Below are 25,962 nucleotides of genomic sequence, written 5' to 3' on the forward strand. Positions count from 1 at the left end.
AAGGCAGGCCAAAAGGCAGGCCAAAGGTTGCAGCCACAGACAGGGGAGGGTACTGCGTCACACTCGATCCAGCCTCGGAAACCCAATCGTTTCGAGAGCCTTGTCAATTGCAGTTGCACAACACCCACCGATTCAGTCTCCCAATAAACTCTACGAACTTATTACATTATGATGCGATTGCTGGGAGTGTGGTTGGATAAGATTGACAGACGCTTAGTACATTGCGGTTGCGATATCAAACACGTGCTGTCAGAAATATGTTGTGATATCTCAACTGATATAATGGTCTCGAGGGTTCTCCAATTGCAAGAAAGACCGAATTCAGTAACTAAGTACAGCTACAGTAATCAAACCTTATCTTACTTATATGCCAACAATAAGTGAAGAAAAACTCAGAGTATCTAATGAATAGCCACGAATTTTGATACTTATTCCTAATCATACATATATTTCTTAGCATCGTAGGATTAACCAGGTAGTGGACGCCTCTTCGTGATTTAACTTCCTCTTGACTTCCAAGACAAGCACCTGTGGGCCTGGATATCTGGATGTTTAGTGTGATGGGTCGCTGCAAAATGTCACGAATCAATCGTGAAGTATTATGTGCCTCCAGAGCAGCCGCAGAAAGTGCTGGCGCATGGGGGCATCACAATGCTCATAGCCACCATCACAGGTTGGACACGTGGTGGTGGTAAGTCCTAGCCCTCTTACCACGCCCAGCCAATCTTTTAGAATAAATTTAAATTCCTTTCGTTTCTTACTATTTGCAAAGCCAGTTTTAGTTTACTTGAATGTACACTGTATAGTATATAACTGTCTTGGTTTCAGCAAGTCTCCATCTCGACTCAAGCTCTATATTCTTACACAATGCCTCAAGGTTTATCAGCCCTGAATCTAAGCATAGATATTTACAAATTACCTAGGTAGTATCTGCAATGAATCGACAGTGTTGAGTATGGACAGGGAGTGACTGGGCTAACATCTGGCCCGTCGCTTGTAAGTCGGCCTAGCTCACCGCATGAAGACCCCATGGCGTAGCACATGACAGTCAGTCTCACCAAACATCTATAAACTCCAGGGGGTCCTCGAAGGATTCGGCACGCTAGAGCTCCCCGAAGCCCCTCCGGCAAAGCGGTTATTGGGCATCGTCCAGGCGTTGGCCCACCTAGATGGAGCTAACAGCCATGATTCGGAGGCTCCACACATCCCCAAGGGGCATTGAAGGCCTTCTTGCCCCAGGCGGGTGGGTTGCTGTGCGGAGTCCCTGGCCGTGCTACTTGGACCCCGCTGATACCACTGTAGTCCGGCCTGTCTTACTTGCTCTCAAAGTGATTTGTATGCGGGGAATCCTCGTGAAGACAGTCTTTCCCCCCCAAAGCTCCGCACCCTCGAAATTTCTGTGAGTCCTCTGAGAAGTTGCTAAGACATTTACAATAACAACGACGACGACGACGACTATCTCTACCGAAAGTTGAAGGTTGAGATATTATCTATATATTCTTATATATCGTATATGGCTCTCTGTGAGGGACAAGCTATCACGTTATAATAGAGGCTTGCTGTGAATGACCCCAACACCGATGCAAGAGGCGAATGAAACGGCAGTCGCAAACAATGCGGCTTCACAGGGCAGCCAGTCTGAGCAGCCAGCTGCCCGAAGACCAGCTCGTTCAAAGAATGGATGTCTCACATGCAGGTAAGTGGCCAGTAACGCGTCGTCATCGGATTTCCAGGTTTCAAAAGTGTCATTGGATACAATGTCCTAACTCTGGGGTTTTACTCTTACAGGCGACGCAAGGTGAGGTGTGATGAGCAACGCCCGCGATGCTCCCACTGCGAGCGTCTCAACCTCGAATGCAAATGGCGACCGCCGTTCACGCCCACAACTCAAAGGAGATTCATGGGAATCGACCCGACGCCTGTCGCAATGACAAATGGCTTGTCACATGGGCTAGTCCACTCCTCGCCAGAGGATCCTCGAGACAGCCCAGGCATGCAGACCTGGCTACAAAACCCAGGTGCTGTAGACCAGTTGTTTGACTACGCCAGCTTCATGTGGGATGCCGGCGATGTTCTCGGACAATTGAGCCCAGAGCGAGCTCAGACGAGTATTGGTGCTGGTAGTGACTGTATGGTAAGTCATGTCACCATTCATGTCCCCTCTTTACACACTTCACCTGGTGACGGTGTAAGTCCAAATGGTTTGCTAAATGTGTGATTAGAATCCCTGGACAGCAGGCATAATAGATCAAACGGCAACATTCAACGCGAACGCCTCATCGACCTCAACGACAGAACTCAGACTCAAAGACCCCAGTCGAATGAACCAATCTGGCGAAGCATCATCGACAAGGTCCAGCCGGCCGAGCATACCACCCGCTCCAGCACAGCTTGCCGAGGATCGTCATCTGATCGATTACTTTGTCCGAACCGTTGTTCCTCCCATCTTAGCCGAAGTGGAAACTCAGAAACGATGGTCTTCGATGCGCCAAATGCTAATATCCATGTCCAACGCCTCATCCATGGTCCGATCCGCCATTCTCGCCTTTTCAAATCTCCTATTACATCGCCAAGAGGCGCCATGGCTGGCCTACCCACAACATCATTATGAGCATGCTCTGACCGAACTGATTGCGTCGGGCGATCTCGAGTCTGTGACGAGTTACACTGTTCTGCGTGAACACCTCCTTGCCACGCTTTTCTTCCTCAGCTACGTCGATATCCTCGAGGATCGCGTCAAGAATGCGCATGTGAACCTGAAACGCGCATATGAGATCTTTCGTCAAGGAGACAAGCGAGGATTTCGCCCTGTCGAGATACGCCTCCTTTCGTGGATTCGTCTCCTTGATGCGAGGGCGGTTTCGGCGGGCGGTGAGGGGCTCTTCCTCATGGACAATGCCGAACATCTGCTAGTGCAGCCCTCACCTGCCAGCGTCGAGGAGGTTGACCACGAGGGCGGGACAGACGAAGTGCGCGAATCAGACATCGAAGACGTGTTATTCCAGGTGCTTTACCATCCTGGCATTGTGTTCTTCCAGAAGGTGCAGAGTTTTATGGGTCGAATATCCAAGATCGATCCGTGGCACCGCTCAAGAGGAACTGTCGAAGATGAAACAGAAGTGATGAACATTGCGTCGAAGATATTAAAGGACCTGAAGAAGCTTCACGATGACAGGCCTGCTTTGATGGATCACGCTGTGGCAGGGCGCCTTACCGCACCCCATGTCTCGGAGACACTGGCGTTCTCGATCACGCGAGCTTTCAGGACATATCTATCAAACTACCACGCGAGCAAGGTGCACCTCCACCGAGTTGCTTATAAACACCTCCCATTAACTAGAGAGACTACGGAGGCGCTTACTCAGATTCGGCACCTAACGAGGCTCATGGTGGAAGGCTTAGACCATGAAGCCGCGCTCCCCGTCAGCCAGCTCTGGCCGTTGCTAATGCTGGGATCAGAGGAGAAGGATCTGGCGGAAAGGGAGTGGATCAAGGAGCAGATTCTACGAATGGAGAAGGTTGCGACAAACGCAAGGATAACGGCTCAAGTACTAGAGGAGGTTCAAGCTCGACAGGATACGAGCGGCGCACGAGTCGACATACGCTCTGTCATGCATGCAATTTTCGATTCGTGCTTTGCGATAATGTAGTATAGCATTTGCCCCAACCCAAACAGTGAGCCATTCAATCCCATTATTGGCTCTTCATCATATGCTTATTTACAGGTGTCAAAGGCGCCTGCCCCGTCAGGACAGCCAGGACGTTCCTCATTGATAGCTCCTCGAATCCTACATTTGTCTCGTATGCACCGCCGGCTGTGTGAGATGTAAGCGTCGCATTCCTGCACTTGAGCAGCCGCGGGTGCACGTTCGGCTCGTCTTCGTGGACGTCGAGTCCGACGGAGTAGATGTGGCCGCTCTCGAGCGCATCCACCAGCGCGTTCTCGTCGATGAGACTGCCTCGGGCGATATTCACCAGTCTGATCCCCTTCTTCATCTTGGCAATTCGCTCCGCGTCGATCAGCTTTTTGCCGCCTGCGCCGGGAGTCGCAATGACCACGCAGTCTGCAACGCTGAGCATCTCGTCGAGCTCTGCATATCGCTTTGCGCCGCCCAGTGCCGCCTCCTGCTCGGCGCTCTTGGGGAAGAGATCGTTATAGACAATTTTCATCCCGAAGGCCCGGTAAGCCTTCACAGCGATCCTATAACCGATGTTCCCTAGACCAACAACACCCAGTGTGTGACCGGACGGGTTATGTGCCCCGATTGGGGCGTTTCGGTGCGCATCGAGGAAAGCGTCTGAGTCGCCCGACCGAGCGGCCATGTTGCTCCATTGCATGTTGCGGAAGACGGAGATGATGTGGTATAGGGCCATGTCGGCGACCGCTTCTGAGCTGGCCGAGGCACCGTTGCAGTAGAGAATGCCAGCCTCTGCCATCAGGTCCACGTCCGCCCAGTCATAGCCAGCACCGGCCGAGGCGTAGACCTTGAGAGACTTGGGTAGGAGAGGGATCATCTCGGCATCCCAGCGGCCCATCTCACCACCGCCGACCCAGAAGGGCCGCATCACTGCCTGAAAGTCGCCCCATTTCCTGTCTCGTAGGGCTTGTAGAAATGGCTCTCTTTGCCTCTCCTCTACTGACGGGCGTATGACGGTGAACTTCGCCTCGAGCTCCTTGTAGAGGTCGGGGTTGAACTTGATGGGATCACCGAGGTGTAGGACAATTGGCTTCGTAGTGGTCGACATGATGAGGGAGGACTTATGAATTATTGGGGACTAGGGTATGATATAACGTAGTATTTCTCAACGAAGGGCAATTGGAGACTCTTCAGCCAGCTTGAGCTCCCAAGAGACACTCAAAGATGACAAGAATATCTTCTCACAAAACAGCAGTAACCTCAGCCCAGTCCAGCTCAACCCGAACCCAGCACACAGCACACAGCACCATGAGGTAATCATGTAATGAGAGCTCATCGGCTATACTGCCACATGACGCCGACTTCGAGTCGAGCAACCGCGTCGAGAGTCGTGTCCCGCGATGTCGGCATGTGCGCGCATGACTCTTGTTGGGTCCCAGGCAAGTCATGGCGATCGTTAATCGGCAACGCTAGGCCTGGGAATAACGATTACAGGGGCTGTCTGCGGGGATATGCTGCCAAATCCCGCCGATCTAGCGTCGCCTGGTGAGTGTATGCGGGGAATAACAGAGGGCTAGAGGGGTCTGCATGAGGGGTCCGACTCAGAAACACCTGCGGTGAGGGGTAAAGGTGAAGCGCCGTGTAAGTTCGTCGTTCAGATCGCGACGCGATAAAATTTCCATGATGAGAGTTCGCAAGGCTCTTTACTATCGCGGCCATTCCTGTCGTTCAGTGTCATGCCGATGAGTCAACGCAGAGTTGGTAGTAACTGGCATCTGCGGTCAGAAAATGCCACTTAGTTCACTCGGATCGAGAACTCTTGAAGTATATACGAGCTCTTTATTAACATACTAGTTCATCCTGCCACGGGATCGACTCTTGAGCCCCTTTCCTCCCTACCGTCTTCGATGCTGCCCTGTTCGCGATTTCTACGGCGCGTTCGATGTCGAAGTCTTCTTTAATGGCCTCCAATGCGTACACACCGACGAAGGTATCTCCCGCAGCTGTAGTATCGACAACGGTCACCTTCTCTGCAACGACGTGCCCGCGTTTGCCGTCGGTAGAAGAATAATGCACTCCTTGGCCACCCAGGGTAATCAGCACGTTCTTGACACCAAATTCTTGAAAGCTCTGGGCTATCCTGTCTCTGCCCTCCGCAGATTCTAGCTCGCTTTCTGAACACCCTGAGAGAATCGCTGCCTCTGACTCGTTCATTATGAGATGAGTGACAGCTGCGTAGTATTTATCTGGGATTCGGGCAGCAGGAGCTGGGTTGAATAAAACACCAACGCCTTGATTATGTGCTGCGATGAGTATTTGTAGCACTGTCTCCACGGGAATTTCAAGTTGCAGGATCAGTAAATCTGGGAGAGGAGAGCTCAGGCTGCTGAACTGATCAGGTAATACCGTGGAATTGACCTCTGGTGACAGCATGATGCGATTTTCGCCTGTGCTTCCCTCTACAATGATCACAGCAACGCCAGTTTTCGTAGTCGGTCTCGTTGAGATGCCAGACACGTCCACTCCGACCGTTGCGAGTCCCGCCGTCATCATGGGCCCGTAGCTGTCATCCCCAACTGCTCCAACCATCCTGATGTTGACGCTGCCATTCTTCACATTGGCCTTCGTACGTGATACTTTCGCGCATGCCACAGCCTGATTGGCCCCCTTTCCGCCCAAACCGACATTGAAGCCACTTGCTGTAAGTGTCTCTCCGCCACCAGGCAGCCTCGGCGTGTAAGTGACGAGATCGATATTCAAGGACCCAATGACCGTGATCGTTGGCTTTGTTGCCATTATGACGAAGTCGCACCTCGAACCGCACACAGGAGAAACCGATTATTTTACCGGAAAGAAATAATTTCAACTGCCACAAAGGACGCCTAATGAAGATCGATGAACCGCTGTGACTCGAGCCATGATGAACTTCAAAACATGGCATACAATAGCGATTTCAGCTCCACGCCACGTTCTGCTCTGGCGATAGCTCAATTCATTGACCATGAACATGCACATCGGATTTCACACGCATGCTGGCTGCGCAAGCGACACCCCACACAATGACAGTGCATGCAGACGACTACCGTAGCCGTCTGGTTCCGCCCTCGCTTGCGCTAGCAATCCTCAAGGCCGGTGCCGGCTCGCAGGTTAAGCTCCATCTTCTCGACCGGCATAATCGCCTTGATCCACTCCAGCAGAAGTCGCTCCGAGTCTGGCGTATCAGCAAGATGGTGTTTCTCATTAACGATACCGTAGCCTATACTGAGGAATCCACCGTCCTGGCTCCGAACTACCATGATACTAGTACGCAGGGGACTTTCACCCCGCAAAAGGGAATCGGAAATGTTCAACCCCAGCGTTTGTTTCTTTTCTATTCTTGCAGCGACGATCGATATTCTGAACTCCTCCATTTACATTAATCTCATATTATAGCACAATCAACAAGATGGGTTCCGTCTCAGCTACAAAGGCGTATCCGCCAGGTGTCCATGTTCCCAGTCTTACATGGTTCACAGGAGCTGCCGATCAAGAAATTGATTGGCCTCTTCAAAAGAAGCATCTAGAGTTTCTCGTAAAGTCAGGGCTTCACGGAAGTAAGCTTGTCGCGTTTTTGCACTTACCACCAGCGTGTTGATCTATTATACTAATAATTACTTCTAGTTGTCCTTGCTGGTACAAATGGCGAAGCTATAACACTCTCAAGAGCTGAGAAGGCCAAGCTAGTTCGTCTAACACGCGAAATCGCCGTTCAGGCAGGCCGCCCCGATCTTCCCATCACCCTTGGCTGCGGTGGTGGATGCACACGCGATGTCATCGCGGAGACTCGTATGGCCACGGAAGCAGGCGCCGACTACGCGATTGTGCTAGTTCCCAGCTACTTCCACTTCGCTATGAATGAAGATGCGATAGTTGCGTTCTTCCAAGAGGTGCGCAAAGATAACTCCATGGCCTGGTTACGGATTTTCTGCAATTGCTATGATACTGACTGAGATTTTAATTCAGCTTGCGGACGCCAGCCCACTACCCATCTTGATTTACAACTTCCCCGGCGTCGTTGCTGGACTCGATGTCAACTCCGATATGCTCGCAGTTCTGGGCAAGCACCCGAATATCGTCGGTGTCAAGCTCACATGCGGTGGAATCGCAAAGGTCGCAAAGGTCAGGGCTGCATTCGAGCCAGAGCAGTTCTCTGCCCTTGCTGGACAAAGTGATTGGCTAGTGCCTGCTCTATCAGTCGGCGGCATGGGTGTTGTGACCGGAGTTGCCAACCTGTATCCTAAAGTGAGTGGCACAGCGCCTCCATTGTTGAGTCAATTGTATGCTAATCAACGTTAGTGCTGTCTCCAAATCTACGACCTGTACTTAGCTGGCAAGACGAAAGAGGCTACGGCAGCTCAGCTCAAGTTGGCGGAGATGGAGTGGGGATTCGCCAAAGGAGGTATCAATGGCACTAAATGGGTGGTTGCAAAGCTACTTGGTTACCCAGAAGAAAGCTGCCACTGCAGGCGCCCGTATCCCCAGTACACCGATGCGAAGAAGCAAGCTTGGATCCTCGACGTTGTGAAGCCGCTTGGTACGGATGAGAAGAAGCTTTGAGTTACGAGCGAGGGCATAAGAGGAGTTGCAGAGAAATTCGCGTCCGACGATCCATGAAAACAGAACATATCAAGGCAACGTGAGCATACGGCGGTCAATAGACGTGAAGGTATAGCGATTTCGCCAAGGTGTAAAATAGCATGATATCCTCGAGATAGAGCAATCAAGCAGTACTCCAACCTCGGCCAGCTACATAATTCCAATAGTCCAGTCTAAAGAAGAACTGATCCAAACTCCCATCATAACAGGCATGGGATAATGCGATTTTGTGCTATATTCCGGGAAACCCCGTTGTCTTTTCAGCTATTGGTTCGTCCTTAGATTGTTTATTGAGCATCATGAAATATGCGAAGTGATCTATGCGTGGTGTATCCTGTTTGCAATTCCACAATTGAGCCTCACCTTATCGTCAGATTCATGCTCACCTAGCCACGCGGATCATTCTTCAAGCGCATATCCTAGGGAGCAAGGATTTGCCGTTTAGAAGTTCGCCACCTAGAGTAGACTGAGATCATGGTGCCTTATCAAGGTGCCAATATTCAATCAGTCTCCATGCGACGCGATAGACTCTGCATGATTCGCGATGAGGACGGGTTCGAGACTTTTCAGAAAGTCAAGCCTCCATTCCAGGGGATTCCCGGCTATGGTCGCGTTGTCAACCCCAGTTCCGGATGCTGTCGGCAGCGCTAGACCCCACAGCCCCAAGATTGAGAAACTGCCACACGAGCCGATCGCTTACGCTAAGCCACGAGTAGTTCCAAGCTGAGGAAAGGCGAGGCGAAGTCGCCTTCCAAGTCTACCGCTCTAAGTGTTCTCGCGATATTTCTCAAGGGCAATTTCTTTGAACATAGCACCCAGCAGGCCGGTAGCAGGGCTAAATTGTGTCCCCTTGAGTTCTACACGTGTAGATATTCAATTCTACTGCCGCATAGACTTTTTGGAATAGCACGGGATCTCTTGCGAAAGCAGCTATGAGCCGTTCTTTTGATCATTCGTAATTTCATCGTTTAATTAGTCTCCATCAGGGTTGCTGTCTTAGCAAAGGTCCAACATTTGCGTGTCTTCTGTTACTATAGAACTGAGTTCGATGGACAAGCTGTTTCAGGGTGCTTATGTAAACACTAAGTGTGTGAAGCGTTCTCTGTCGTTCTTAAAGTTTTGGTCCTCTGGTCAACCAGTCTGGAAAATACAAACGTATGCCGTGGATCTTAACACAGTAGCTATGATGGTCGTGGAGCCCATTCGTCTGGAATAATCAAAGAGACTCCTTTCAAATTCGTCTTCAGCATATTTGCTCCTTAAATAAATACAAGTAAATGAAGTAGAACTGCCAGCATCTTTTTCAATTCTTGTAAGTGCGGTAATCCGGCACTCTATCGCCGGATATAGTGTGCTAGACTTCTGTCCTGTGATTTCTCTCTAAAAAAAAAGAAATAAAAAAAAAGACTTCTATATAATCCAGCCTCGTCCGCGTTGCGGTCGACTGTGTTTGAGGCGAGACACTATTGAGGCCGTAGAAGTGCTAATGGCTGTGCATGTCAAGATGGTTGATGTAAAAGGTCACCGCCAATTGAGTTAGCCTAGCCGACAGAACTCTTGGACGTCACCAGCAACATCTCTAGCGGCACCGAGTCATGATTGTGACCCTGGCACTAGGTTAGCGCTCAGCAACTGCATTGAAAAGGTTTGTGCAAACAAGGCAACATCTGTGCCAGGGAACAAATTGCTGCGTAGTGATTAATCCATGTGGATGATGCTCCCCCCACAATAGGTGTTGCGGGGAATGAAGGACTTTTGCTTTTGCCCCAGAAGCAGTAAGAAAGATCCACTACACCCCAAGCGACGATTGAGGAGACACTTCCGGGGTACATCTGGCTTGGGACGGATTTACCTTCTCTTCCTGTTGCCCTAGTTCCGAACCGCCCCTTCTCTAGTCACGTCGCCAGACTCTCCTGGTCGGCTCCCAAATCCTGGGGCATACGCTGACTTTGCCTAAGACTTCATTGGGAAAACATCTCCTTACTGGCGCCAGTATCTTGCCGAGGGGTGTAAGAGATCTTCATAAAGAATCAACCGACCGCCTTTTGCATTCTCGTTGCCCCCATCTTCCCAGAAATTCTTATTTGAACTCAGAGAATATCGTCTACAAACGCCTCCTGACGCCTTGTCTTGTACTATTCTCAGACTATCAGCATGGCTTCCCCAAAGCAGGACACCCAGAGTGTCCCATTGGAACCACCAGTTCTTTCCACTCTTGATGATGAGATTCTGAAGTCTGAAATGAAGCACGTTGAGGGCGAGGAGCCGGTCACTATGCCGGAGAGCCTCCGTGGCATGAGTGAAGCAGACCTCCAGAAGCTCGAAACTAAAATGGTCCGGAAAATGGATTTGGTTATCATGTGAGCTGCTTGGTGTTGTAGAGGCTAATAATCGCGACTGACCATTTCCTCTAGGCCGATCATGGGCATCTTGTATATTCTCAACTGTATGGCCACCAACCTTTGTCTCTAAGGAGAATGAGTAGAAAACTTACATTGTGAAGACGTCGATAGATCTGCTCTTGCCGCTGCCAAGGTTTATGGAATTATGGACGACCTTAACATGACTACAAGCGACTTCGCCACTGCCATTTCGATTCTCTTCGGTGCGCCCCTCCCAAATACTTGTCGACTCACCAACGGTACTAACTTCTTTCCAGTTGGTTATCTTCCCTTTCAAATTCCCTCGAACTTGATCATGACCAAGATCACCCGACCTGGGCTATGTTAGTACCGCCAAGAATACGTGTCTTGAATGCACCCCTGTTGACATCGGTATCCAGATATCTGCAGCGCTGCCGCTATTTGGGGTTGTGTCAGCGCCGCAACTGCCGCTGTGAAGAATTATGATAGCCTGCTAGCTATTCGTGTCATGCTTGGTGTAACGGAGGCTGTATTCTTCCCAGGCGTCATCTACTTCTTGAGTGCATGGTATACGAAGAACGAACTCGGTAAACGACTTGCCGCTCTATTCATGTTTCAAATGTTAGGCTCAAGTTTTGGAGGCCTCGTCGCCGCCGGTTGTCTTACTTTAGACGGGCGTTATGGTATTGCAGGTTGGCGTTGGCTATTCATTGTGTAAGCCGTCCATCTTGGCTCCTTATCCAACCTCAAGGCCATTGCTACATTTTTTATTCACTATGCTAACGAATTTAAGTGAGGGTGTTTGCACTGTCGGTTGTGGTATTATCTTTGCCATGATCATGCCGGAATATCCGCACAATGCTCGCTTGTTGAAGCCCATTGAGCGTGACTATGCGGTCTGGCGCCTTGAGATGGAGGCTGGTGCTGGTGAGGCCCACGAAGACACCACCACTTGGGGAGGCTTCAGACTTGCTGTCCTAGACCCTAAGATCTGGGTTATGGTATGGTGCATGGGCATGGGTCAAGCTATGGGTAGTATTGTCAACTTCTTCCCGTCCATTGTCTCAACACTCGGTTACGACAAGATCAAGACTCTGCTATTGACTGCTCCACCTTACCTCCTTGCGGCAATCTGGTTCTATATTATCTCCTACATCAGCGATGTAAGTTGATGCTTTTCCCGTGGGTTCTCACTAGACTAACTTGAATACTCAGCGCAAGAATACCATGTATCCCATCATCGTATTTTGTCTTGGTGTTGCCGTTATTGCATACACTATTGCTTTGGCTACAATCAAGACTGGACCACGATACTTTGCCATGATGTTAATGCCTTCTGTTTGCTGTAGGTCGTTTACTTCGTATGGAAGCTTGGTGCTGTGCTGATAAGATGCAATAGCTGGTCCCCAGATCATGCTCTACAAGACCCTTAACGTCCATATGGCTCGTCCTTACCCCAAACGAGCTGCTGGCGTTGCAATGATCAATGCAATAGGAGGCTTGAGTAATGTCGTATGTTATTTCTGAGTTGATTTGATTTATCTTAATCATGTTTCAATGGCCAGGGGTAAATATCTAGTCTCAATCCGGATCTTTACCCCTGAGGCACCTCGATCACAGCATTTTCCTTCTTTTCATCCTTCTAATGAAGCTATTACTGACTACAAACGCTATAGTGGACTAGCTATCTCTACTACAACGCACCGCACTACTATGCTGCCTTTGGTTGCTGTGAGTTTAGCTCAACAATGACTCAACTTTATCTCAACTGACCATCTGTGCTTAGTGCTTGGCTGCGCGGTTTCCTTCTTCGTGACAATCACGGGCTACCGCATCCATGTGAGGCGTGTCAACAGGCTTCTCGGAGGCTCCCCAGAGGACCAGCGCAAGGCCATGAAGAGCGGCGTAACCCAACAGCAGGTCGACCTCAACTGGCGCTATATCGGTTACTAAGAAGCTGCAGAAAGGGTACTCGTCACTCAATACCGTTTTTCAAGAATTTGATTGAGTCAAGGCTGTTGAGAAGTACTTCACTTTTGAAAAATGAGATAGAATAATCGAACTCAATGCACCGTCTGCGGTTAATATCACGCCCGATACATCTCATTCCATTCATCACCAGTACTGGTTACATTTCGTGAAAACGATGTTCATCCTTCAAAGGTCAGTACGAGATAGGAAGATATGGCACATTACAAAGGATCAATAAGAGACTAGTGTTTACGATTCAGTATTATGTTCTAGCCTCCCCGGGTTGATTGATCGTTCTATGCCATGATGTTTCCTTGTGAAAAAGATCACTAGTTATGTCGAAGGCTGTCTTAATGTCGGGATAATGGATGGCATGTAGATTCACTTCAGGTTGCATCATTGCATTTGTTATAACATCTTATTGTCCAGAGAATTGAACCTCGCGGGATAGACATGGCATTTGGGGAATTTCTTGAATTTTCGCAAGAAATAAATCCTACTGAGTTGAGAGACTTGGTCGACCGTCTTCTTCACTGCCGAAATGAAAGACATGAGACTTCTTGAGGGCGAGCAACAAGTCATTGTTGTGGGAGACCTTGATAATCGCGTTCGATGTGTCGGACAAGATTCTAGGATCCACGGAAACCTTGAGCGTCGAAAGATGTTTCTGTGCATCATTGTCCCTGAAACTCTGGAGGAGTTCATCAAGCTCATTCTCCCACGCGATGATATGAGGAAGAAGTCGAGTCGCTGTTTCGTGAACTCCGGATGCGCGCTGAGAGAGTTTGTTTGCCACACCTAACGCATTGCAGCCCTCCTCGAAGACGTATTCCATGAGACTCTGGCTGAGGGCTGGGCTCTTGATTTTCGTGGCCTCCTGAATTCTTCTTTGAGACTCTTGTCGCAGCTTGATATGATCATGTCGTCGTAATGCAAGCCACCAGCTTCGAGAACAATCATCTAGCCATCCCTGAATCTTCGCGGGAATTTGATCATTGCATTTTCTTCTGTAGTCAGCGATGGCTTTCTCTGTCGGATATTTCCCTTTCTCTAGAACTCGCGCAATGGCTCTGTACTCAGGAGAGCCAGCATAGTGCACCTCATCCGACTTCAGATTCTTAGTCTTGTCGGCGAGGCGAAACCGCGTTAGGAGAATTATTACATGTTTATTATATGTTTATAAACGTTTATCACCAGGGCGGAGGAGTATGATCTTTGAGAAGTTTGATGTTTATTACCTTGGCGAAGAAGTGTTAAACCAAATTCACAACCTAGTCTAGTTCTCTAATAGCCCTTGACCGTTGGTACATGTTGAATTCTCTCCCATACCCATGGTGTGAGACTAGAGCTGAAGTTGTTGCTGAACTTGATGTTGAGATAATTGTAGCCTTCGTCAGGCACCCAGTCGACAGCGATCTTAGTCTGACCATACTCTTCTAAAGCCTCAACCGTGGGGCGGAGAGACTCGGGCATAGGGGTTACCACCTTGTTCTTGTACCAACTGTGATGTTACTTAGCAAGACGAATTGACTTGCTCCAATCCGAGGAGAACTTACGCTGCATAGTAAACGATGGCAAGCATGATTCGAGTTTCTTGTGTGGGATTCGGCATACCGGCATGCCTGATGGCAAGATATTATCAGCACAGAGCACTGATGTAATCGTAACAGAAGGAAACTTGAACTTGTCACTTACCATAATCTCAAGTCCCTGAGGACAATGCTCCCTTTCTTAAGCCTCGGATATATAGGACCTCTGACTTTCCTCCTGGCCTCGAGTTTATCTTCTGCAATCATGGGCTCTCCAATCTCCCGGTGGTCGTTAATGTTGGTGTTCTGGGTTCCCAGCCATAGCTCAGTTGAGCCGTTCTCGGGTCCAACATCGACGAGACAAGTGTTAAATGCGATAGCAAAAGGATGTTCAGGGTGCTCAAAACGAATATCAGAATGGACCATTTGGCGTTCATCAGTGGCAAGCAGGGTATTTGAGCGGATGAAGTGGACTTCGGGGCGAGGCCCTAGAATGTTGGAGACAATACGGGCACCATGCTTGTTCGCGTATACCTCAGGGAAAAGCCACTCTACAAGCATTGTTAGATGTATACAAGGGCTAAAACTAAACATAGTGGTTCACACTCACCCTTCTCCAGAGGTGGGACTTGTGACAGGTTTCCGCCAGCCGCAGCTCCCTTGGTGGCAGCGTTCTGGTTCAAATGACTAGGTTGTAAGTCAGCATATTCGTCACGCATCGGTATGGCACTATGATAACTCACTTGAAGTGTACTTGGCCTTTTCCACTCAACAACTTGTCGGTGTCCTCAAGCATCCTCTTGTTGAGCTTATCAATGAGTGCGACATCGATGGCATTCTCAACAACAACCAGACCATCTGTGTAGAAAGCATCAATGGCGTCATAGAGCTTCTTGTCGCTCATAACACCGCTGTCTCGCTCTTCATTGGTCAAGGTGATAACCTTGGGTGCGTCGGATGGAGCTGTCACGGCCATGTTGGCGGCTAATATATGCAATGAGGGGAAGAGTGATGTTGCGGAGATGCTGTTGGGCATGAAGATTAAGCAAAGGCACTTTTCGAAGCAGAGCTTGAGAGGAGCTGTTTATCAGATCTTTATCAGATTGAATAATGCGTTCTCGTCGTAGAGTTCCGCCACGTTTATCCTGGATCTTCTAATATTTTCCCGGAATCGTTCGATGAAGCTCGACGGTCCTCGATTGATGGATTGCACTTCCGTCACATACGTCGCTAGTCGAGCAAATCATCAACCTCCAGGTCGTCTACCCTGGGGCCCCGTACCCATTCCGAAGCGAAACTTGGAGAAATCGTACAGCGGTAGCCGATCGGCTACGCTAAACACAAGTCAGACAGGCTACCCCAAGTTTAGCCCATGGGGGACGCAGCGCCGATTGCCGACTGTTTCACTCCGTCCTAAGTCGCAAGTCATATTCGACGCAGCAACGTCTAGTTATGTGAAAAACCTCGCAGTGGCAGAAGACGCATTCATTCTGCCCAGAACTGTGTGTAGTTATAGTGAAATCCGCGCGAGTCTACTTCGAAAACTTCCCTTCTGACTGACAAGCCTTCCTGATTTCTCCACACCTCCCCAAACTCCAATCCCCGCCCCCACCACACATACAAATTAAATTATGGCTGAGCAGCACGTCTCTTTCAAGGTCGAGGACCTATTTGGTGTCAAAGGCAAGGTCGTCGTCATTACTGGCGGCGGATCTGGTCTCGGCAAAGCAATTGCTGAAGGCTTTGCTGTCAATGGGGCAAAGGTTTACATCTCCGGCCGAAGACTGGAAGTGCTAGAAACCGCTGCAAAGCAAATCGGCGGTGACATCCATGTGTGCGTTGCCCTAGTCGCACATTATCATCTTGGACAACCAAGCTGACTTGAATTAGAATTCAAGGCGATGTGCAAACCAGGGCCGGATGCCAGCAGATCGCCGAGGCCGTCAAGGCTCATGAGACCCATGTACGGTTCTAAAATCTTGTCCCGAGACAGCTGATTGACAGTCTTAGATCGATACCCTTGTCAACTGTGCTGGTGTGAATAGCCCTTGGAGAGTACAAGCTAAAGACCATAACGACCGTATGTCTCATTTAAAACTGCACCTCAACCGCAACGTGTGGCCTCAATCGTGCGTACCACTAACACCTATCTAGCTGACCAAGTTGAGAACCTCCTACTTAATGGTGTCACCGAGTAAGTCCCAGACAAGTTGAATAGAAGACAATCTTTGAAATAATACTGATTTCGTATAGGGAAGACTTTGATCGGAGCAATCAAAGTGAGTTACAACACCACAAATTTCTGCAGCGATGATTATATCTACATTTTAGTATCCACCAAGGGCCAATATGACAGATACTGACATATCATAGTCAATGTGAACGGCGTTTATTTCACCACTGCTCACTTCATCCCACTCCTACGCAAGTCAGCTGATCCCAATGTCTGTGTGATTGCCAGTCTTGCGGGACTTGCCAACATCAGGTCAGACACTTATGGCGTTTCAGAAAGGAATGACATGCAAAATAACTAACCCCTGCTAGGTCGATGGGATCTTTGACATATGCGGTCTCCAAGGCTGCGAGTAAGCGACACTTTTCCTTAACTAATGATTTTTTTAGAGGCCTCAGAGGCCATCAGCTAAATCATTAAATAGCTATTCACCTCGCCAAGCTCCTCGCTGGCCGTCTACACCCGTAAGCTATCACACTCGTTGGAAATATCTCACTCGATGCTAATGTGTTATGTAGGATGAAGATTCGTGTCAATACTATCTGTCCTGGCATTTTCCCATCAGAGATGACGGGTGTCACATCTGGCAAACACGAGTATAACATCAATCACCAGGCAGAAAAGGCTGCGAAGCGATGCACAGCGGGACGTCCTGGCAGACCAGAGGAGATGGTTGGGCCTGTTCTGATGCTATCAAGTCCCGCGGGCGGATACATGAACCATGCTCTTCTCACAGTCGATGGTGGTAGACTGATGGGCGTTTCGATTAATGACGGTATCAGGTTACCAGACGACTCATATACGTAAGTCACACCCCATTCAGGGTTTCTTCTTGCTAATGTCCTCAAGTGATGAAATCCTTGGTTAGAGCAAAGTTCATTGGCTACCATTAACAGAACTACATAATCACATTCTAGGAAGGGACCAGAATTGGAAAGCATGCCTTCGGCCACAGATATATACACTCATGACCTATAGCCCTCAGTCTAGATTTAGCTTCTTGTCATTAAAGCACACGTGGACCTTAGCAAGAAGATAAGACCCTGATAAGACCGATACTTCGCTGATTGAACAGGCATGCGCCTAGTCCACATATGTTATCTGCAAAGCCCGTTCTGGTCCAATCAATGGCCCACCGCTGTGATTTACCTGTTGTGCTACCCCGCTCGGCAACATCGCAAACTCCATTCTTCCGGCAGCGATATCAACATGTACAATCACCTCGAATATAATCTCTTTGAAGTGCATCCTCTTGAACTCTTCTGGTCGTCTACATACACATATCCTGAGCTTCTGAGTGGGGGCCACTAAAGATGGATCCTGAAATCGACGGATTTGTCGTGATCTCACATCATGATGTAGCATCTGATAAGTCGGACGAGGTAGCTGCGCCAGAGTATCTCGAGAGAATAAGCGTCTTTATCGATAATATTGCCGAGTCTCTCTGGCCTGTGAACAAGAAGATTCATGACCATCCGGAACTGGGCTACAAAGAATATATCGCTCACAGGACATTAACCGAGTTCATAAAGAACCAACCTGGATGGAAAGTGACCCCGAGAGCCTATGGTCTCGATACTGCTTGGATAGCCGTTTACGAGAATGGACATAAGGGCCCGGTTGTCTCGTTTAATGTTGAAATGGGTGAGCCATAGAGCAAATTCATTCTGAAAGTATTCACTAAGAAGCATTACGCAGATGCTCTTCCAGGAATCGGACAGTAAGTACAATTGCAAACGTCCTCACATCCTATAGACAAATTCGAGAAGACGAAACAATTAAACTTCCCTACTTTTTCCAAGTACATCGAAGAAGATGCTCACTTCATTGCATTTAGTGCATGCGGGCATAACCTTATCGCGAGCGCATCTGTTGCTGCGGGGCTTGCGTCAGCAAGTGCGATGAAAAGACACGGCATTCCCGGCAAAATTGTTCTTTTTGGAACACCAGCAGAAGAAGGTTGACTACAGCACGATACTTGACATGAGCGCATTACTGATAGACAGTAGGTGGCGGAGGAAAGATCAAATTGCTCGAGAAAGGTGCTTATGAGGACCACGAAGTTGATGTCAGTCTCATCTCGCATCCCGGCAACACGAAAAATTCTGCTATGGTTAGAACCACGGCCTATGAGAGCTTCAAAGTCGAATACTTCGGCAAAGAGGCACATGCTGCTGCGAATCCATGGTTAGGAATCAACGCCTTGGATGCTCTCATAACCGCTTATAACGCATTATCCGTCCTCCGTCAGCAAACAATGCCTGGAGATATCATTCAAGGTTATATCACCGATGGTGGGGTTGCACCTAATATAATCCATGCATATGCCGCAGGCGTCTTTGTAGCCAGATCGAACACCCAGTCCCGGCTGAAGGACTTGAAAGAGAAGGTCGATGCTTGTTTCGTAGCAGGGGCATCTGCTACTGGAGCGGAGTTGAAGATTACACCTATGGGAAGGTACGCGGACCATGTACCCAACAGAGTACTCGCATCGTCATATACGAAGTATTTCAACGCCTTGTCTCCGTCCACGAAGATTCCTGTCAACCAAGATCTTGATGAGATAAATAGCGCCACAAAAGCCAGCACGGATCAAGGAGATATCAGCTATGCGATGCCAAGTCTCAGTGCAGGCTTCTTGATTCCACTTGGGCCAGAAGGCCGAGGTCCACATAATCCGGAATTTGCTGGAGCGGCAGGGACGCGAGAGGCTTTCCGATCTTGTTTGCAAGTAGCCAAGGCGCTATCTGGGACAGCTTTGGATGTCCTCACAAAAGAGGGAATGCTTGAGAGCGTTAAATCACAATGGCGTCGGGATATGAAGAGCCATCAGTCCTTAACAGAGAGAAATGTGATGAGTGACGTGTTCAACTAGCAATTGCTACGCCCTCTTGCTCAATACGCCGTTGCTTAGCTTGCACGTTTAGTGTATATAGGAAGAGAGAGCGGGCGGCTTTATTCTCCGGTTCGGCACGAAAATATTGGAAGAAACTCATGTTTAGTCCTCGGGGCTATACTTCAAGTAGACTATCGAGATTGAGTAAACGTGTGATTATAATAACAGTCTAGTTGAGCTATTGATTGACTGGATGACGATGATTATAAGGTGTGAAGAGTACACCATCATACTAGTTCCGAAGCTCTCTTTTCACCATATGAGTGACAAACTTTTAGCCTCCAAGGTCCATCGAGGAACTTGCTCTCAAGGTTATGTGAATCAAAGAAAGCAGTAGCATTCACTTTCAAGTTGACCAGCAAGGTACCAGTCGATCAAGCTATGTGTTTCCAAGCATCGTCTGCATCTAAATAGGGTCAATAAGCATTATTACTCTAGAAACCGTAGCTCGGCACCTACCAGGATGAATCTCAGGTTCTTTGATGTCTTTCCGAATTTCCTTCTTTCGCTTCCAGTCTGTGCCGAACCTCTGATCACGTTCGCCAACAACCTGGTCGAAATTGAGCATCTGACTATCGGCTGTGATACTCGTCATCAATTGCGGTGTGCCGAGAGGGATCTTGTGACCCTTATCAACCTGCCATAGGTGATATACCTTGCCATATAGCTCAATCACGTCCTCCATCTCGGCGGTCTCAGCCTTTTCCCAGGCTACTTGGGGTACAAGAGGTGATGGCTGGGGCATAACGAGCATTCCGGATTTGACCTCGAAGACGTGAGAATGCCACAATTTTCGTTCGTCGGAGTCTAGCGTGGCAAATAACTTGGGAGTAATCATATACTCAACTCCAATCAAGCGAGCACGAGGTCCCGGTGAGTCATATAAGAGGCATTGACGGACGTCTTTGAGGTGTCAGCATATGAACTTTTTTCCATGCCTTAGCACTTTCAGAGTCGGCGTAGTAATTATACCTTCGGTCAAGTGGCTGCAATAGTGGTTCGTCTCCACGAAGCGCGTTGGATCGCTGGCATAAACATGGAACGCGTTGAGATGAGCACATATGCTCCTGACAGGAGTGAAATCCTACATATAGAGTCAGAATAGAACAAGTTTGACAGTTCCACACACGTTACCTGAGTCATGCCAGCTCCAGTTTCGAGTATTCGGCTTTTTGTAGTTCGTGGGTCACCGGCAGCCTTTGCCGTTGCGTCTTCGTGATCCATACTAGGACGCGTGGCTAAAGTCGAATAGTTCGATATTATTGCTCAAGGCAATCAAACTGGTCACGCAATAAAGAGCTTAGGGTAGCAGATATCAGCGCCGTTATGGTACGACGTAAAGCATCTTTTGTTGTAGTGGAAAATGATTGGTCTTGGGGATGGGTGTGTCTGGTCTGCGGACTGACGACCACTGACGACCACTGACGTCATCGAAGTGGGAAACAATTAAAGCACAAAGCACACATACGGTAAAAAATGCTTCGTCAGTTTATTTATTCCGATGTGCAGCCAAATGTTCTGTGATGAGCAAGAAGTCAAGTTGGCACCACAGGGCAAGGTGTACAAGTAACAATTGGGTGAGTACGCGATCTGAGTCCAAAAGAAGTGAAACAACTTTCTGGATGAACAAGTAACACTGATGATTTTGAGACCTTTGTTATCGCCCTAAACAGCCATATGAGCTTTTAACTTTTAGAGACCACCATCCTCGTTCCTGCGCTGAGCCTCTTCAACGCAACGGATCCAGTCCAATTTGCAGATGTACAAGCCCTCGATCAACCCAACCAGCGCCAGAGCAACCGCCACACCTGTCCAAAGCCCATATAACCCTAAGTGCAGACCAAACCCTGCACTGAAACTAATTGGCATGCCGATGAGATAATAGCAAATCAATTGGACGTAACCTCCCGTTGACTGTCTACCCAAGCCGCGCAACACTCCGTTGCAGGTAGTTGCGAGCGCGTCAAATAACTGAAAAGTAGCCACCAGCAGTAGAGTATCAGATATGACCTGGATGACCTCTGGGTCTGCGGTAAATAGATGTGGCATATATTCTTGCAAGCTGAAGAGAAGAGTCATATTCATGGCACCGACAATGAGTGCGGCGGAAAATGTCACTCGCGCACTGGTCTTTGCGCGAATCGGATAGGCTGCACTAATATGATTTACTATACGCGTTGAGCCGGCGATTGAGAGGGAGAAAGGAATTTGCAAGGCCAGCGTTGTGAGAGTGCTGAGCACGGACTGAGCTGCTAAACTTGTGGTGCCAAATCGAGCTGCTGCCAATGTTAGAATCGCGAACGCTAGACCCTCAGCCTCGAGCATGGCAACTCCCGGCAGCGCCAGTTTGAGCATTGGTATCCGATGTTGGAGAGCTTTCCTGCTCATCTCGTTCCAACATTCCAAGCATCCAGGGCGGCACAAGACGTAGAAGAGGAGAGTAATAGGGAGGAGAGTGTGTGTAATGGCCATCGCTACTGGAGCACCGACAAAGCCATAATCGAGCTTCCAGACAAGCAGCCAGTTCAGCAAGGCGTTGGTGGGCGCACAAACGAGAAGAACATATAAAGGCGCATTGAACAACCCCTGAGCTTGAACAAAACGTTTTGACGCTTCAAAAGCTGCATATCCCGGAATACCTGGAACTAAAAGTCTCAAGTATAACCCTGCAAGACTCGCAACACTGGGATCCGTAATGACAGTTCGGAGGATCGTCTCAGCGCATAGCCAGAGTATGCTGATGGGAAGTGATATTGTCCATAAGATGACCATCCGCTGCGTGTGCAACCCGACAAGCAGCTTGCGGTTTGAGTCATAGGCTTGTGGACACAACGTATCCAGCGAAGTCGCGAGACCCTGAAACACTGCATAGCCGGTGATGTTTGCGGTCATTGAGGCGAGACTGACAGCGGCTAGCTCACTTGTGCCGATGTGTCCGACGGCTACGATACTAGCCATCGTTAAGGAATACTGTAGAACGAAAGTGATGATTAGAGGTATTGAATATTAGCTGATGACTTTGACTTCGTGCGGCCATGTCGCGCTAGGAGCTGTTACAGTGTCCACGCATTTGATACCAGAACGCCGGGTTACAACTTCTTCGCCGCAGGAATGATGGTTTCCTTTCGCTAACAAAGGCGTAAACTCTGCTCTGCTCTTAATGTAGTAGTTGCTGGAGGTTTTGGTGTCGTCAATATCGTGTCGGTGGGACAAATCCTGTCAGCGGTCTCCGATTATCACATGAGCGTCTCCATTGGCTGTGTGATTGTGGGAATCTGTTCGTACATCATCTCATTTTTCGGTTTCAGGGCAGTGCAGACATTTGAGAAGTACGCCTGGATCGTGAGCTTTGTTCTCATTGCGGTCCTTCTTGGCCAAGCAAGCCCACACATCGCTATGTCAGGAGCCGGCCTCCAGGGCGCCACCCTAGCGGGAACTTGGCTATCGTTCATGGCTGTCTGCTTTTCATCTGGATCAGCTTGGGCAAGTATCGCAGCAGACTACTACTGTCACTACAAAGCCAACACGGAAGGCTGGCTTGTCTTTCTCCTGACTTTCCTTGGCCTGTCGATTCCCACCATATTCATCTACGGAGTTGGCGCCTGTATCGGCGAGGTAGCTTTGTTCTCAGGCGACGAGCCATCCTACAATGCTTATGTGGAACATGGGTTAGGTGGCTTAATCCGCGAGGTCTACCACCCGCTTGGTTGGGGCAAGTTTTCTATGGTGATGCTGACATTTTCCGTTCTGGGAAACAACATTGTCGTATTCTACTCGTCGGGACTGTCTCTACAACTACTCGGCCACCACTTCCACGCCATACCGCAATATATCTGGTCGTTTCTTGCGGCTGTTGTCGTAACTGTCTTGGCAATAGCTGGGCAGGAGAATCTCTCCAATATCATGTTCAATTTTGTATCGCTTCTCGGTGTTGGGCCATTTCATACACTATGATTTTGTTGTTTGAGGATCAGTGGTTCCGCCGCTGCACTGGATATGTACTGGAGATCTGGGACAAGCCGAAGAGCCTACCACTGGGTTTAGCTGCAGTGGTATCACTTTTAGCAGGATATCTAGCAGGGGGGGTTCCTGGTATGGCGCAAACGTGGTACATAGGCCCCATCGCGGCCAGGATTGGCAAATATGGCGGTGATGTCAGCATTTACATGTCTTGTATCATCACCGTGTTTTGCTATTTCTCATTGAGATACCTAGAGAACAGAGTTTCGGGTAGATAGGGGCTATATATATTTGTAAGTCTCAATATTACTCAAGGGTCAAGATCTCAAGAAGCTTATAAAGCACCAGTCTCCACAATGGATAATCAAGAATGCACTCGCCCTTCGAACATTCGAGCCCAAATCATGTCCCAGCTGACTGAGAATTGATTCCTGAATTCTCGCTTTCACGTAAGTTAATTTAGTGAGAATGATGTATAGAAACTGAAGTAGAATAAACTTCGTTCAATTCATGTAGGAGGTAACGATTTGCAGATATATGTTTCTCCATGTCCCAATAACATAATCATGAGTTGAACCTGCCTACGCGAGGCATTGTTCCACAGGCGTTGTTTCAGTGTCTGGCAATTGTGATGGGGAAGTCTGCAAGATGATCTTCTATATATTTCGCTCTAATTCAATTGTGTTTAGTGTGGCTGTGCCACTTTGGGCTCAAGCTAATGTTGGAGTCCTCAAAAGTGCCGCCGCACAGCCGTCAAGCAAAAGCCACCGGCTAGAAAGGATTCGGCGCTAAAATTCTTTAAACTTGATCTGCCTCTTCCCCTGTCTTTGCTTTCAACCTTATTACCGGACAACTCGATTCGGGTATGCAAAGATTCCAACTCGAATGAGAGACTCTTGATGCTTTAGGATATCATTTTAACTTATACAGGACGAGAGCTGTATCACCATCAAGCTCAGCTCAAAACCCAAGCCATTCGCCAAGATGGAGGCTCTGCTATGCACCATCCCGTACACGAGAGTGCGGCTGACAGAGCTAAGACTGCGTTAGGCATCATCAAGCGGTAGACAGGCAAAGCCAAGCCATTAGCGGGCAAGTCTGCCTCGCACCGGCTCTTCATTGATTGACAATGTCCGCTTGCCATTTGACAGACTCCGACTATCGCCCTTGGCGCGTATAGACTCCTTTCCTTTTGGCCATAGTGAATTGCCTGACCCCAAGGTCCCATTTCGTTCATATTCGTGGCGTTCCCAGCTCGCGTTGCGAAATGTTTCCTCTGTTTCCTCAGAATTTTCTGGGCAGTTTACATCGTGGCAGTCTAATCGACAAGTTTCCCCGACCGACAAAATGGAGGAAGTTAAGACACAATCCTACGGTGTGACGACAGAAAGTGTCGGCAAGTCTTCAGTGGACAAGAGCGGCAAGCACTTGTTCGTGACTCCAGTATGGGTGACTGTCGTTCGGGGTTTCCAAATCTTCTTCGGCTTCGTCATTCTGATCCTGGCCGGCATTCTTATTCATGGTCTAGCAATGGACGCTGTTTGCTTTGCTTTAGCTTGTGTAAGTCCCATCGAAATGGGAACGCTTTCGACAAGATGCTGATACTCTAACGCAGGGTCTCTTCACATGGATTGTGGGCTTCTACTCAGTCCTGACCGAAAAGGTGCACAGTTGGCGGACAGCATATAACCATTGGGCGGTTCTATCACTCGACATATTCATGACCATCCTTTGGCTGGCCTCTATGGGGGCTGTCGCAGCCCTACGAACTAGCTTCAAGTATGATGTCGACGCCGATTGTTACGACGACGGCTCTGCTGTGAATGCCGGTCACTGTGTTGTGTACAAGAGGAGTCTCGAGAAGCGTTTTGCAGTTGCTAGCCAGGCTGGACTCGCAACAATGAGCGCCATTGCTGGACTGAGTGCCCTAGAGATGTAAGTCTAGCCCCGGAATTACAGCTTTGAGATCACCACTCAAAGCGTGACTTATCCCTTGACACTATGAATCCGAACCTGATGAATGGCAGGCTACTCTTCATCGCCTCTCTAGCTTACCTCGCTCACCAAATCCGCCTTCACTACCGATCAAACAAGTCCTCGGATCCTGCAACAGTCGAGATGAACGCGCAGCAACAACAGCCCATGCTCTCTCAGCAGATCCCGGCTACCGCTCCAACCTCAGCCTACACCGATCAAACACCGTACCAAAACACCCAGTACACAGGTGCTCACGGCCAGCAGACGCAATACACGAGCCAGCCTGCCCAGCTTTACGATGGCTATGCCTACCAGCAACAGCAGCCTCAGCAACCGCAACCTCAGCATCCTCAACAACAACAGGCGTACCAGTACCCACAGGAAGTACCGGCTCAGCCACAAGGGTATGGACAGTCTCCGGTCGCATACACCCCGTCAGCGAGCCCGGCTCCAACATATGTTACGAATCCGGGTCATTATCCGGCACAAGGCCAGGTGTATCAGCCTCCGCAACAGTAGAGCATTTGCTCTCATCAGCGACGGTACGAACGGGAACTCTGGAATCTAGGGAGATGCAAATAAGGCGTTATGGTCGTTCAATCTCTGGCATGATAAGGCGTGAAGTTCAGATTTGATTTGACGAATGGTGGGAAATCGGAGCCATACCATTGTTTGATTTTTACTGTGTTGAAATGGTTACTGTGAAGAGAGATAATGGTACTATGTCTCATTGTGTACCTTATGGTGTATTAGAAATGGA

The 25,962-nt window shown here is 48.9% G+C and overlaps 8 protein-coding genes across 8 annotated transcripts; 5 read left to right on the plus strand and 3 right to left on the minus strand.

Annotated features, from left to right (window-relative positions):
- Positions 1 to 2,492: 2,492 nt before the first annotated feature.
- Positions 2,493 to 3,650, plus strand: UCRPA7_7276 (putative c6 finger domain protein; the record flags this gene model as incomplete). Its single annotated transcript, XM_007919808.1, has 1 exon — positions 2,493 to 3,650. One exon carries the CDS (start codon positions 2,493 to 2,495, stop codon positions 3,648 to 3,650), a length of 1,158 nt encoding a protein of 385 aa, XP_007917999.1.
- Positions 3,651 to 3,693: 43 nt separating this feature from the next.
- UCRPA7_7277 (putative d-mandelate protein) lies at positions 3,694 to 4,746 on the minus strand (the record flags this gene model as incomplete). The annotated part of the gene is made up of 1 exon (XM_007919809.1): positions 3,694 to 4,746. The coding sequence occupies one exon, from the start codon at positions 4,744 to 4,746 to the stop codon at positions 3,694 to 3,696; it is 1,053 nt and encodes a 350-aa protein (XP_007918000.1).
- A 2,337-nt stretch (positions 4,747 to 7,083) lies between these two features.
- UCRPA7_7278 (putative dihydrodipicolinate synthetase family protein) lies at positions 7,084 to 8,234 on the plus strand (the record flags this gene model as incomplete). Its single annotated transcript, XM_007919810.1, has 4 exons — positions 7,084 to 7,231; positions 7,299 to 7,564; positions 7,641 to 7,919; positions 7,974 to 8,234. The coding sequence occupies 4 exons, from the start codon at positions 7,084 to 7,086 to the stop codon at positions 8,232 to 8,234; spliced, it is 954 nt and encodes a 317-aa protein (XP_007918001.1).
- A 2,193-nt stretch (positions 8,235 to 10,427) lies between these two features.
- On the plus strand, positions 10,428 to 12,589 carry UCRPA7_7279 (putative mfs transporter protein; the record flags this gene model as incomplete). The annotated part of the gene is made up of 10 exons (XM_007919811.1): positions 10,428 to 10,633; positions 10,688 to 10,719; positions 10,777 to 10,878; positions 10,933 to 10,998; positions 11,056 to 11,203; positions 11,430 to 11,799; positions 11,852 to 11,981; positions 12,036 to 12,148; positions 12,313 to 12,367; positions 12,423 to 12,589. The coding sequence occupies 10 exons, from the start codon at positions 10,428 to 10,430 to the stop codon at positions 12,587 to 12,589; spliced, it is 1,389 nt and encodes a 462-aa protein (XP_007918002.1).
- A 1,302-nt stretch (positions 12,590 to 13,891) lies between these two features.
- On the minus strand, positions 13,892 to 15,112 carry UCRPA7_7280 (putative phytanoyl- dioxygenase family protein; the record flags this gene model as incomplete). The annotated part of the gene is made up of 5 exons (XM_007919812.1): positions 13,892 to 14,108; positions 14,164 to 14,229; positions 14,303 to 14,687; positions 14,747 to 14,823; positions 14,880 to 15,112. The coding sequence occupies 5 exons, from the start codon at positions 15,110 to 15,112 to the stop codon at positions 13,892 to 13,894; spliced, it is 978 nt and encodes a 325-aa protein (XP_007918003.1).
- Positions 15,113 to 15,767: 655 nt separating this feature from the next.
- Positions 15,768 to 17,347, plus strand: UCRPA7_7281 (putative short chain dehydrogenase reductase protein; the record flags this gene model as incomplete). The annotated part of the gene is made up of 10 exons (XM_007919813.1): positions 15,768 to 15,970; positions 16,027 to 16,099; positions 16,147 to 16,216; positions 16,291 to 16,330; positions 16,390 to 16,415; positions 16,510 to 16,621; positions 16,681 to 16,721; positions 16,794 to 16,833; positions 16,888 to 17,172; positions 17,287 to 17,347. The coding sequence occupies 10 exons, from the start codon at positions 15,768 to 15,770 to the stop codon at positions 17,345 to 17,347; spliced, it is 951 nt and encodes a 316-aa protein (XP_007918004.1).
- A 2,292-nt stretch (positions 17,348 to 19,639) lies between these two features.
- UCRPA7_7282 (putative duf1264 domain-containing protein) lies at positions 19,640 to 20,103 on the minus strand (the record flags this gene model as incomplete). Its single annotated transcript, XM_007919814.1, has 2 exons — positions 19,640 to 19,671; positions 19,725 to 20,103. The coding sequence occupies 2 exons, from the start codon at positions 20,101 to 20,103 to the stop codon at positions 19,640 to 19,642; spliced, it is 411 nt and encodes a 136-aa protein (XP_007918005.1).
- Positions 20,104 to 24,572: 4,469 nt separating this feature from the next.
- On the plus strand, positions 24,573 to 25,721 carry UCRPA7_7283 (putative g-protein coupled receptor protein; the record flags this gene model as incomplete). The annotated part of the gene is made up of 3 exons (XM_007919815.1): positions 24,573 to 24,785; positions 24,841 to 25,160; positions 25,253 to 25,721. The coding sequence occupies 3 exons, from the start codon at positions 24,573 to 24,575 to the stop codon at positions 25,719 to 25,721; spliced, it is 1,002 nt and encodes a 333-aa protein (XP_007918006.1).
- Positions 25,722 to 25,962: the final 241 nt, after the last annotated feature.

Source organism: Phaeoacremonium minimum (assembly GCF_000392275.1).
Source record: "Phaeoacremonium minimum UCRPA7 unplaced genomic scaffold PA7_03_scaffold_509, whole genome shotgun sequence".
Classification (NCBI taxonomy): domain Eukaryota; kingdom Fungi; phylum Ascomycota; class Sordariomycetes; order Togniniales; family Togniniaceae; genus Phaeoacremonium; species Phaeoacremonium minimum.